This window comes from Mobula birostris, chromosome 14 (assembly GCF_030028105.1).
Source record: "Mobula birostris isolate sMobBir1 chromosome 14, sMobBir1.hap1, whole genome shotgun sequence".
Lineage (NCBI taxonomy): Eukaryota > Metazoa > Chordata > Chondrichthyes > Myliobatiformes > Myliobatidae > Mobula > Mobula birostris.
The window spans coordinates 36,308,999-36,323,032 of record NC_092383.1 but is presented as its reverse complement, the minus strand read 5'-3'; the positions used below and the strand labels follow the sequence as shown (position 1 = coordinate 36,323,032).

General features: G+C 43.2%; 1 protein-coding gene across 5 annotated transcripts in view; it reads right to left on the bottom strand.

Moving 5' to 3' along the window:
- The window catches only part of lrrk1 (leucine-rich repeat kinase 1), a 209,902-nt gene that overhangs the window by 88,420 nt on the left and 107,448 nt on the right, over nt 1-14,034 (bottom strand). For all 5 annotated transcript variants that reach the window (XM_072278376.1, XM_072278373.1, XM_072278375.1 and 2 more), the window contains 2 exons: nt 5,712-5,926; nt 1,846-2,010 (listed from right to left, as the gene is read on the bottom strand). In XM_072278376.1, coding sequence (XP_072134477.1) covers nt 1,846-2,010; nt 5,712-5,926 — 380 coding nt within the window. The remainder of the gene's footprint in view (nt 1-1,845; nt 2,011-5,711; nt 5,927-14,034) is intronic.

Genomic DNA, 14,034 nt, shown 5'->3' with positions numbered 1-14,034 from the left:
TTAATTTGGCTTTTTTTGACACAGACCAACAGAAAAAGACTCTTTCGTGTCAAAGTAAAAACAGATCTCTACGAAGTGATCTAAATTAATTACAAATATAAAACACAAAATAATTGATTGCATAGGTGGCCCCTTTAATATGACACACCAAATCATCACTGGTGCAGCCATCTGGTTTAAGAAGTCATATAATTAGTTAAAAGGAAATCTGTTTTGGTTGAAAACCTGTCAAGGTGTTTCAATTAATTATAGTAAAAAATATACCTGTATCTGGAAGGTCCTTCTGCTGGTGAGTCAGTATCCTGGCAAAGACTACACCATGAAAACTAAAGAACACACCAAGCACTCTGCAAAAAGGTTATTGAAAAGCAAGGAAATGGATACAAGGAAATTTCCAAGTTATTGAATATCCCTTGGAGTACAGTTAAGTCAATCATCAAGAAATGGAAAGAATATGGCACAGCTGTAAATCTGCCTACAGCAGGACGTCCTCAAAAACTGAGTGACCTTGCAAGAGGGGTCTAGTGAGGGAGGCCACCAAGAGACCTATGACGGTTCTGGAGGAGTTACAGGCTTCAGCACCTGAGATGGGAGAGAGTGCGCATACAACTATTGCCCAGGTGCTTCATCAGTCACAGCTTTATGGGAGAGTGGCAAAGAGAAAGCCACCGTTGAAAACAACTCACATGAAATCACGGTAGTGTTTGCCAGAAGGCATGTGGGAGACTCTGAAGTCGGCTGGAAGAAGGTACTATTGTCTGATGAAACCAAAATTGAGCTTTTTGGCCATTAGACTAAACGCTATGTTTGGTGTAAGTCAAACAACGTACATCATCAAAGACACACCATCCCTACTGTGAAGCATGGTGGTGGCTGCATCATGCTGTGGGGATGCTTCACTGCGGCAGGCCCTGGAAGGCTTGTGAAGGTAGATAGTAAAATTAATGCAGCAAAATACAGGGAAATCCTGGAGGAAAACCTGATGTAGTCTGCAAGGGAACTGTGACTTGGGAGAAAGACAACGACCCCAAGCATAAATCCAAAGCTACACAAGAATGTCTTAAGAACAATAAAGTTAATGCCCTGGAGTGGCCAAGCCAGAATCCAGACCTCAATCCAATTGAGAATTTGTGGCTGGACTTTAAAAGGGCTGATCACTCCCAATCCCCATGCAATCTGACGGAGCTTGAGCAGTTTTGTAAAGAAGATTGGGGAAAAATTGCAGTGTGCAGATGTGCAAAGCTGAAAGAGACCTATCCTCACAGACTCAAAGCTGTAATTGCTGCCAAAGGTGCATCTGCTAAATACTAACTTGAAGGGGGTGAACACATATTCTATCAATTATTCTGTGTTTTACATTTGTAATTAAGTTAGATCACTTTGTAGAGATCTGTTTTCACTTAGACACAAAAGAGGTTTTTGTTGATCAGTGTCAAAAAAGCCAAATTAAATCCACTGTAGTTCAATGTTATAAAACCATAAAACATGAAAACTTCCAAAGGGAAAGGTGGGGTGAATACTTTTTATAGACACTGTATAACATCCATACAGATCAATTCTTTACACGGAGCATTGAGGCGGTACAAAGTTAAAACAATGACAGAATGTAGAAAACAGTGCAGACAGACAGTAAGGAGCAAGATCATAACAGCTGTACACACTTTCCCATACCATTCGTCATTTTTGGATTCTGAACCTGTCTTTGTATTCCCCATAACCCTGCCATGAGTGTCTCTGTCTAACACAGTGCTAGTTCCTTCCCTCATGTCACTCAGCACTGGGTTTCCTCAGGCACCTCATCTTCTTGCAAGTGCCTTTATAGTTTTGCCCATGGCAAATCCTTACCTCAATGTTCAGCAGCCAAGACTGTAAGTTTGCCACAGCCTCCTCTCCCAGGGCCAGGTTCCACACCACTATATAAAAGGCTTTCTCGGTGAAGAAGCACTGATTGACGGTGGCCATTTTAGCAGCACCTCCGACGTCCCAGACATTAAACATAATGGAATCCACCTATGAAATTGTGAGCAAAAACAAACCCAATTACATTTACTGTTGTTCTGTAACTCTTGCATTAATTTGCTGGGAGTGTGGGGTGCAGAATTTCTAGTCCTCTGACTTTCTGAGAATGTTCACCTTCATTATTTGGTCCTGGATGTGGCTGAAGGAGCAAAAGACTTGGGCCTATTCGTACATTTGACGGATGAAAATTCTTGATGTTGCTCATTCAAACTCTGATATTTTGTTCAGGGTGCCAGAGGCAAGTGTCTGTACCAATGCAAAGCAGGGACTGTACAATTTGAAAAAAAAAAAGGGTGTCACGTATTCACAGGTAATGATATAGACCTGCAAGAACTTGCGGGAAATGGAGGAAACAAACCAAAGTAGCTCAGGGCCTCTTCAGTTTACGCAGGTTCAAGGCCTTGGTAGGTCAAGACTAGTGGCACATTTGCATAGAGGTTCGCACATTGCTTTACAGTACTGGAGATCCAAGTTCAATTCCCCCACTGCCTGTGAGGAGTTTGTACGTTCTCCCCGTGACTGCGTGGGTTTCCTCCCAAAGACATTCCAGTTGTTAGGTTAGTTGGTCATTGTAAATTGTCCTGTGATTTGGCCAGGGTTAAGTCAGGGGTTGCTCGGCAGTGTGTCTCAGAGGACCGGAGAGGCCTGTTCCGTGCCATATCTCAATCAATCAATAAATAAATAAATAAGCACTGTGGCTTTGCTACTTGTCACCACCATCCTCAGCAAAACCAGTAAACTTCTGCAGAAATTGTAAGGGGCAAAGCATCCCCTGATTCATACTGCCTTCCGGTGAGACACAACTTCCTCAACAGCCCGCACTCATCCCTGCCAGGAGACAGTCATTCACTCACTGGATGAAGTCATCTTGACCTTCCCTTCCCCTATCAAGAACCCAACTCAAAGTATACTTCTGCTGAATTAAGTCCAGCCTCAAGATATTCTCATACTCTGCTTAAACTTGAACTGGCAATTTATTCCCAGTCTGGAGCAGCACATGTTGGATTGGAGGTCAAACTCTTGGATTTCTCACTGACTGGGCCTGTGCCCCTTTAGCAGGGATATCTGAGGGAGATTTGATTGAAGCTTTCAAAATAACGAAGAGCATTGACTTTTCCCCATGGCAGAAGGTGAGTGATCAGAAGTTTGCGATGATTAACCAGTGCAGAAATTAGAACTTTAGTTTTAAGAAAAGATTTGCATTTATATAATGTCTTTTATGACCTCTGAACAGCCCAAAAGCACTTCACAGAAATTGAATATTTACTAAAATGTAGTCAGCTTAATTGCAAGCAGCTATTTTCCACAAACAGCAACTTAATACCATGCAGATAATCTATCTTCAGTGAAGCTTTGCAGAGAGGTAAATAGTGCCGTCAGCACGGGGGAGAGCTGCCTCCCCTCTGTAAAACATGGGCTTGGAAACAGTAGTGGTGTCTTTCAATGGAGTTAGAAGCCACATGGCAGGTCATTGAACATTGACTGGGGCTTTGGGGTTTGACGTTTTTCAGTCATTCATTCTTTGGGTTTTCTTTTCTCTGTTTTGTGGATGTCTGCAAAAAGTAAGAATTTCAGGCTGTATACTGTATGCATTCTCTGATATTAAATTGAACCACTGACAGTCCCATAAAGATTGAGGTCTTCTGTTGCGGCGTTCACAACACTGTGTTGTTAGGGCTCACTGTGACTCTCCATTGTGACCGTTACAGCATGATACTGACTATTAACTTATTGCAAGCTTCCACAGAGCCAGTATTCGCCAAGTGCTCTCGGCAGCAGTCCTCAAGTAGATAGGCCAGTTTATAGGCAACACCCTTCCAGCCAAAGAGGACTGTTGTTACTGGATGAATGAACGCTTTAATAATGGGGAGATGTGAGACAGTGCTCCCAGACAGATCTGAGGGAACAGTGTTCACAGGAGGCATGTTCTCTGGGGCAAAGGTCCACATTGAAATTGGCTTATTATCAGATACAAAAGGTGTAATAATAACTCTAAAACTAAATACAGTGATGAGCACAAAACAATAGAGCTGTACAAAGTTTGGTGTGCAAACTGAAGTAGTGCAGGGAGAATTGGTAAAGCCCCAAAAACAGAAGAAATAGAAGAAAATGACAGAGAATGAGGCAGGACCCCCGGGAAGTGGCTGTGAATGAAGCAGGACCACCGGGAAGTGGCTGTGAATGAAGCAGGACCACCGGGAAGTGGCTGTGAATGAGGCAGGACTTCCGGGAAGTGGCTGTGAATGAGGCAGGACTTCCGGGAAGTGGCTGTGAATGAGGCAGGACATCCGGGAAGTGGCTGTGAATGAGGCAGGACCCCCGGGGAGTAGCTGTGAATGAGGCAGGACCCCCAGGAAGTGGCTGTGAATGAGGTAGGACCCCCAGGAAGTGGCTATGAATGAAGCAGGACCTCTGGGAAGTGGCTGTGAATGAGGCAGGACATCCGGGAAGTGGCTGTGAATGAGGTAGGACCCTCGGGAAGCGTATGTGAATGAGGCATGGTTGCTCCTGTGGGCTGCCGGAAAAATAACTGCAGTCTCCTCTTTTCGAGTGTGGACCTGTGGAATGGTGAGCAGGAATGGGAAGCTGAGGGTGTCAGTGACCTCTGACCTCAAACCAGGCACATAGATGAGGATGTGTCTGAGGTAGGAGACGGGCAAGGATCTAAGTGAAAGCAAAGAATGCAGAGTGTTGGCTGCCTCAGCAGTATGGGTTCAGGGGAAACAGCAGTGAGGTCTGGTTGTTACATTAGTAAATAAACTATTGCTTTTCAGATAACTCTGTGGAGAAAGTTTGGGTGCTGCACCACTATTGACATTGACTGGGGGAGTTTATCAATGGAACTTTTTGTGACATCAAGCAGCATGACTGTCAGTGCATGCACCTCCCCCTTGCCTTTTGTGGTAATTTTTCATTCGAACATAAATATAAAGGCTATGAAGTTTGCGTACGTCACCAAAATTTGCTGCGTGTTGAAAGTGAGGAAGAAAATTGCTACTGAGGTTGGTCAAAAGTAGCCTATGAAGTTAATCTGGAGAACTGGTAAGGGAATGCATTTGGGGAGAGCAAACACGACAAGTGAAACTACAGTAAAAAGACGGGGGGCTTGTTTAGACATGCGGAGGTTCTGAGAGATCTTGCAGTACACAGCCAGAGACCCTCGATGGCAGCAGGGAACCTTGATAATGAGGTGGCCAAAAGGACACAGATCTTTAGTGGTAAGGTCATGAACACAAGATCAGGGAGTTCTTGCTAGAACTGTATAAAAGCATAGTTAGAACAGTTCTGGTCACCACACCATGGGAAGGATGTGATAAAACTAGAGGGGGAGCAGAGGAAATAAAAAGCATGACTAGAAAACTTTGATTATAGAGGAGAGAATGATAGGCTTTTTGAAGAAAACAGAGCAGACTGAGGGGCAATAATTGAGTGATGCAAAATTCTGAAGCCTGGTCCAGTTGTCTCCCTGGACAGAGATGACAGCAACCGGGGCAGAAATGCAAGGATTCAAGGGGAAATGAGGAAAACAGCTTTGTCCAATGTTTACTGAGGGTTCAGAATTCACGGCCTGAAAGAGAGTGGGGTGGAAGTCCTCAGCCCACCTAAAAGGTTTCTAGAGGAACAAAGATTTGAAGAATACAGTTTTGTGTTTTTGCAACGTAACCCTGGAAATACAGCAGCAACAAAGGTACCTTAGTCTTGATGGTGGCAGGTCGCAGAAGCTCCCAGGTGGTGGTTTGGACACTACTTTCTTTGTGCATGGGCTGTGGAGGTTTCCCAGTTTTAAGAGTCTCGAGGAGGGTAGTTTTCCCCTGGCGGGGCGGCCCAACAATAATCATCTTCAGCAGCTTGTAAGGCTCAGCTTTCCGCAGCTGAGCTCTGAGGAAGGCCAGCACCGATGTTGGTCCTATGGGATAGTTACAAACAGTTGGAGGTAGCTTTGTGTCAGCATGGTTAGTCAGTGAGGCAGGGATGTTCAAGGACAGAAAAAGCAGCTGGCTATTCAAGACTTTTTTTTTGCGATTTAGTAAGAGCATGGCTGGTCTGTGGTGTTCTTCCTTCACTCCGTACCTTTGATTAATCTAGCAACCTAAAATTAGCAATGTACCCTTGGAAAAGTTGTAGAAGAGCGTCTCATTTCAGCCACATGTGCAATGGAGATGCTTTCCTAAGATTACCAAAGAAAAGCTTGAGTCTACATTAGAAACAACGGCCTTGATCTTGGATAACCCAACATCATGCACTATTTCTGCCTACCTCATCTGTTCCAGTTAGCTTCCTGAAATCATTAAATTACCTTTATATTACTTTTGGAGTTGTATAATTTCTGATCATAATTAACCTTTTAAGATCACGAATCTGGTAACCGTGCACCGCAGTTCCTACAAACCCTGCACATCTTCCCCAAGGTGTGTTGCCTGGAACTGCTCCAGTGTGGGCTAACTAGAGTCCTGTGCGACTCCAGCCTAACATCTAGCAAATGAAAGTCATCATTAAATTAAACTCTGCTCTTCTTGAAACTTTAACAGATGACAGCTTTTCAGCATTTCAAAAACAGTCAAGAAGTTGAATCAAATAGAAATATGTTTTTATCCATTCTGAGATGCCATTTTGATAAAAGGCAAAATGGTGAATGTTCAGGACGTGATGTTACCATTACCATTCTGCTGGGTTTTCATTCACCTGACTTTCTAATTCACAGGAGCCAGGCATGCACAGATCATCCACAGAATTTGGGAAGTTGAGGTGGATTTGAACAAAACAATTAACACCTTAACTTATCCGTGTAAGCGGAACAAGTGCTACACATGCCCTTACACTTCCTCCCTTACCACCATTCAGGGCCCCAAACAGTCCTTCCAGGTGAGGCAACACTTCACCTGTGAGTCGGCTGGGTGATATACTGCGTCCGGTGCTCCCAATGTGGCCTTTTATATATTGGCGAGACCCGACGCAGACTGGGAGACCACTTTGCTGAACACCTACGCTCTGTCCGCCAGAGAAAGCAGGATCTCCCAGTGACCACACATTTTAATTCCACATCCCATTCTGACATGTCTATCCACGGCCTCCTCTACTGTAAAGATGAAGCCACACTCAGGTTGGAGGAACAACACCTTATATTCCGTTTGGGTAGCCTCCAACCTGATGGCATGAACATCGACTTCTCTAACTTCCACTAATGCCCCACCTCCCCCTCGTACCCCATCTGTTACTTATTTTTATACACACATTCTTTCTCTCACTCTCCTTTTTCTCCCTCTGTCCCTCTGAATATACCCCTTGCCCATCCTCTGGGTCCCCCCCCCTCCTTTTCCTTCTCCCTGGACCTCCTGTCCCATGATCCTCTCGTATCCCTTTTGCCAATCACCTGTCCAGCTCTTGGCTCCATCCTTCCTCCTCCTGTCTTCTCCTATCATTTTGGATCTCCCCCTCCCACTCTCAAATCTCTTACTCACTCTTCCTTCAGTTAGTCCTGACGAAGGGTCTCGGCCTGAAACGTCAACTGTACCTCTTCCTAGAGATGCTGCCTGGCCTGCTGCGTTCACCAGCAACTTTTATGTGTGTTGCTTAACACCTTAAGATACACAGATCCACTCTCTCCATCTACTCTGTGAGCTGGTTGCCTGTCAGTTTAATTCCCCAACCTACCACTCTGACCTTTCTTCCTTTCTACTTCCAGGCAATTTCCTAGTGAATCCCCTCTCCACCTTCTCCAGGGCAAACACATCATTCCAATAGTGTGGTGATCATAAAACATAGGAGCAGAATTAGGCCATTCAGCCCATCAAGTCTGTTCAATTCAATTATAGTTGATTTATTATCCCTCTCAACCTCATTCTCATCCCTCCTTCCTGTATCCTTTGAAACACTTACTAGTCAAGAACCTATCAACCTCCTCTTCCAATATACCCATCTGCGGCAATTAATTCCACAGATTCACCACCCTCTAGCTAAAGAAGTTCCTACTCATCTCTTCTAAAGAGATGCCCTTCTACTCTAAGACTGTGCCCTCTGGTCCTAGACTGTCCAACTGTTGGAAACATCCCTTCCACATCCACACTATCTAGTTGATCCCCCCCACGATTCTAAACTCCAGCAATTATAGGCCCAGAGCCATCTGAAGCTTCCCTTTTCATTCCCAGAATAATTTTTGTGAACCTCATCTGGACCCTTCCCAATGCCACCGAATCCTTTCATAGAAGTGGGGCCCAAAACAGTTCGCAATACTCCAAGTGCAGTCTGACCAATGCCTTATAAAGCCTCAGCATTACATCATTTTTATATTCTAGTCTCATAAAATGAATGCTAACATTGCATTTACGTTCCTTACCACCGATTCAACCTACAAGTTAATCTTTAGGGAATCCTGCACTAGGACTGATTCATTTTTGCATGTCTGATTTTTGCATTTGCTCTCCATTCAGAAAATAGTCTATAATTTTACTCCTTCAGCCAAAGTGCATGACTACACACTTCCTTAGACAGTATTCCATCTGCCACTTCTTTGCCCATTCTCCCAATCTGTTCATGTCCTTCTGCAGACTCCGTTCTTTATGGACATTGCCTGCACCTCCACCATTCTTTGTATTTTTTGCAAACACTGCCACAAGGCAATCAATTCCATCATCCAGATCATTGGCATATAACGTGAAAAGTAGCAGTTCTGTGAAACACCACTAGTCACCAGCAGCCAACCAGAAAAGGCCACCTTTATTCCCACTCTTTACCTCTTGCAGTCAGCCAATCTTCTGTTCATGCTAGAATCATTCCTGTAATACCATGGGCTCTTATCTTGTCAAGCAGCCTCATGTCTGGCACCTTGTGAAAGGCCTTCTGAAGATCCAAGTAAAAATATCCCCGACTCTCCTTTGTCTATCCTGCCTGTTACTTCCTCAAAGAATTCTAACAGATTTGTCAGGCAAGATTTCCCCTCAAGAAAACCATGCTGACTTCAGCCTATTTTATCACATGCCCTCAAATACCCTGAAATCTCATCCTTAGTAATGGACTGTAACATCTTGCCATCTTACCACAGCCACAGGCGTACTCTCTATTACTTTATCCATCTTATTCCCCAGTGTAATTATGGAGAAAGATAGGACCGGACCTAGGATTGAGATTTTTGATTGGAGAAAGGCTAACTTTGAGGAGATGCGAAAGGATTTAGAAGGAGTGGATTGGGAATATAAAGAATGTAAAAAGAATCTTAAGGAAGAAATTAGAAAAGCTAAAAAAAGATATGAGGTTGCTTTGGCAAGTAAGGTGAAAATAAATCCAAAGGGTTTCTACAGTTATGTTAGTGGCAAAAGGATAGTGAGGGATAAAATTGGTCCTTGGAGTGGACGACTATGTGCCGAGCCAAAAGAGATGGGGGAGATTTTTAACAATTTCTTTTCTTCGGTATTCACTAAGGAGAAGGATATTGAATTGTGTAAGGTAAAGGAAACAAGTAGGGTAGTTATGGAAAGTATGACAATTAAAGAAGAGGAAGTACTGACACTTTTAAGGGATATAAAAGTGGATAAGTCTCCGGGTCCGGACAAATATTCCCTAGGACTTTGAGGGAAGTTAGTGTAGAAATAACAGGGGCTCTGACAGAAATATTTCAAATGTCATTAGAAACGGGGATGGTGCCGGAGGATTGGCGTATTGCTCACCTGGTTCCATTGTTTAAAAAGGGTTCTAAGAGTAAACCTGGCAATTATCGGCCTGTGAGTTTGACGTCAGTGGTGGGTAAATTGATGGAAAGTATTCTTAGAGATGGTATATATCATTTTCTGGATAGACAGGGTCTGATTAGGAACAGCCAACATGGATTTGTGCGTGGAAGGTCATGTTTGACAAATCTTACTGAATTTTTTGATGAGGTTACTAAGAAAGTTGACGAGGGTAAAACGGTGGATGTTGTCTATATGGACTTCAGTAAGGCCTTTGACAAGGTTCCACACGGAAGGTTAGTTAGGAAGGTTCAATCATTAGGCATTAATATGGAAGTAGTAAAATGAATTCAGCAGTGGCTGGATGGGAGACGCCAGAGAGTAGTGGTGGATAACTGTGTGTCAGATTGGAGGACGGTGTGTAGTGGTGTGCCTCAGGGATCTGTACTGGGTCCAATGTTGTTTGTAATATATATTAATGATCTAGATGATGGGGTAGTAAATTGGATTAGTAAGTATGCAGATGATACTAAGATAGAGGGTGTTGTGGATGATGAGGTAGGTTTTCAAAACTTGCAGAGAGATTTAGGACAGTTAGAAGGGTGGGCTGAAAGATGGCAGATGGAGTTTAATGCCGGAAAATGTGAGGTGCTACATTTTGGAAGAACTAATCAAAATAGGACATACATGGTAAATGGTAGGACATTAAAGAATGCTTTAGAACAGAGGGATCTAGGAATAATGATGCATAGTTCCCTGAAGATGGAATCTCATGTGGATAGGGTGGTGAAGAAAGCTTCTGGTTTGCTGGCCTTTATTAATCAGAGCATTGAGTATAGGAGTTAGGATGTAATGTTGAATTTGTATAAGGCATTGGGGAGGCCAAATCTGGAGTATTGTGTACAGTTCTGGTCACCAAATTATAGGAAGGATGTCAATAAAATTGAGAGAGTACAGAGGAGGTTTACTAAAATGTTGCCTGGGTTTCATCTCCTAAGTTACAGAGGAAGGTTGAACAAGTTAGGTCTTCATTCTTTGGAGCGTAGAAGGTTGAAGGGAGACTTAATAGAGGTGTTTAAAATTATGAGGGGGATTGATAGAGTTGACGTGGTTAGACTTTTTCCATTGAGAATGGGGAAGATTCAAACAAGAGGGCATGGGTTGAGAATTAGAGGACAAAAGTTGAGGGGTAACATGAGGGGGAACTTCTTTACTCAGAGAGTGGTAGCTGTGTGGAATGCAGAAGTGGTTGAGGCAGGTTCTATGTTGTCGTTTAAAGTTAAATTGGATAGATATATGGACAGAAAAGGAATGGAGGGTTATGGGCTGAGTGCAGGTCGGTGGGAATAGGATAGGGTAAGAGTTCGGCACGGACTAGAAGGGCCGAGGTGGCATGTTTCCGTGCTGTAATTGTTATATGGTTATACTGAAATCAGGCTAAATGTCCTATAATTTCTTGTCTTTTGCCCCTCTCCGGTCTTAAAGAGTGGAGTGACAATTGCAACTTTCCAGTCCTCCAGAACCGTTTCAGAATCTGGTGATTCTTGAAAGATCACTACTAAAGCCCCTACAATTTCTTCAGTTCCCTCTTTCAGAACCCCGGGGTGTAGTCCATCTGGTCCAAGAGACTTATCTACTGTACTTTCAGATCTTTCAGTTTTCTAATCGCCTTCCCCTTAGTAAGAGTGACTACACTCACCTCTGCCCCTGACACTCCTGAACTTCTGACATACTGCTGGTGTCTTCCAGAGGTTCATTTGTTATTGCTTTGTCCCAATTCAGTATAATTTTCCAGTGGTCCAACATCTACTCCTGCCTCTATTTTTCTCTTTATATAATCTGAAAAACTTTTGGTATCCTCTTTTATATTATTGGTAGATTATCTTCATTTTTTAAAAATCTTTTCTCTCCTAAATGGCTTTTTTAGTTGCCTTCTGCTGGTTTTTAAGGATTTCCAATCTTCTAGCTTCCCACTAATTTCTGCCGTATTGTATGCCCTCTCTTTTGCTTTTATGTAGTCTTTGACTTCCCTTGTTAGTGGCATTTGTCTCATTCTCCCTTTAGAATGATTTTTCCTTCTTTGGGATGAACTGATCTTGCATCTTCTAAATTACTCCCAGAAACTCCAGCCATTACTACTCTGCCATCATCCCTGATAGTATCCTCATCAAATCAACTTTGGCCAGCTCCTCTTTCCTGTCTATAGTTCCATTTACTCTACTGCAATGATACATCTGATTTTAGCTTTCTCTCTCAAACTGCAGGGTGAATTCTATAGGGTTTGAAAGTGTTGAAACATTGTGGATAGAACTAAGGAACTACAAGGGTAAAAATACCCCCAAACAGTAGTAAAGATGTGGCCTGCAAATTACAACAGGAGATAGAAAATGTATGGCAATGTCACAATAGTCATGGGGTACTTCAACATGCAGGTAGATTGGCAAAATCAAATTAGTGCGGGATCCCAAGAGAGGGAATTTCTAGAATGTTTATGAGAGGAGACGTAGGGAATCCACTCTTGGAGAGGAGGAGAAGATGGTGGCGCGACGCAGCACACGCAGTCGCTCCAGAATGATATTGGTATTTGTTAAGTAGGTACCGTGCACAATCCTAATTTGATGGAGACAGATGTGAGAAGCACGGAGGAACATCTGGGGAAACTTCTGAAATGCCCGCTTCGCTGCCGCTGCTACTGTGTGATTGAGAATTTCTGGAGGGGAAGGCCCCAAATTCTCGGCTTTGCCTATTGCTTGGCGGCTGGGGCCAGGGTCGAAGCGCTCGGCAGAGATAGTGCTCGGTGTCGGAGGGCTGGTTGGAGGCTCAAAGCTTTCGGACGGACTCAAGAGTTGGCTGTGATCGGGTGCTTCCAGGGTGCTGCATTGGCAAGTTTGCGGTGCTGGAGGTTCATGGCAGGGAGAGTTTTTCTTCCTTCTACCATCTGTGTGAGATGATGGGACTTTCGAGAGACTTTGAGACTTTTTTTTTTACCGTGCCCATGGTCTGTTCTTTATCAAATTACGGTATTGCTTTGCACTGTTGTAACTATATGTTATAATTATATGGTTTTTGTCAGTTTTTCAGTCTTGGTTTGTCTTGTGTTTCTGTGATATCATACTGAAAGAACATTGTATCATTTCTTAATGCACAAAATGACAATAAAAGAGGATTGTGTGTCCTCATAACCTAAAAATCTAAAAAAAAAGATGGCTTTTTAGAGCAGGATGAGGTTGAGCCCACGAGGGGATCAGCTATTCTGGACTGGGTGTTGTGTAATGAACCGGAATTGATTAGCGAACTTAAGGTAAAAAGACCCTTGGGGGCAAGTGATCATGATAGAATTCACCCTGAAACTTGAGAAGGAGAAGCTAAAATCCAACATTTCAGTATTACAGTAAAAGGAACTGCAGAGGCATGAGAGAGGAGTTGGCCAGAATTGATTGGAAAACAGCACTGGCAGGGATGACGACAGAGCAGCAATGGCTGGAATTTCTGGAAGCAATTCAGAAGACACAGGATTTATACAACTGAAAGAGAAAGAAGTATTCCAAAGGAAAGATGACACATCCATGGCTAATAAGACAAGTCAAAGCCAACATAAAAGCCAAGAGAGGGCATATAATGGAATAAAAATTAGTGGAAAGTTTGAGGATTAGGAAACTTTTGAAAACCAACAGAAGGCAACTAAAAAGTCATTAAGGAGGCAAAGATGGAATATGAAAGTAAACTAGCCAATAATATTAAGGAAGATGCCAAAAGTTTCTTCAGACACATAAAATGTAAAAGAGAGATGAGAATGGATATCAGACTGTTGGAAAATGATGCTGGAGAGGTAGTAATGAGGGACAACAAAATGGTGGACAAATGGAATAAGTATTTTGTGTCAGTCTTGACAGTGAAGACACCAGCAGTATGGCAGGTTCCAGGTGTCAGGGGTCACGAAACGTATAAGGTTACAATAACTCCAGAGAAGGCTCTTGGGAAACTGAAAGGTCTGAAGGTAGATAAGTCACCTGGATCAGATGGTGTACACCCCCAGGATTCTGAAACAGATGGTTGAAGAGATCGTGGCGGCATTAATAATGATCTTTCAAGAACCGCTAGATTCTGGTATGGTTCAGGAAGACTGGAAAATTGCAAATGTCACTCCAAGCAGGGAGAGAGGCAGAAGAAAGGAAATTATAGGCCAGTTAGCCTGACCTCAGTGGTGGGAAGATGTTGGAGTCGATTATTAAGGATGAGGTCTTAGGGTACTTGGAGGCATGCGATAAAATAGGCCACAGTCAGCATTTTCCTCATGGGAAAATCTTGCCTGAGAAATCTATTGGAATTCTTTGAATAAATAACAAGCAAGATA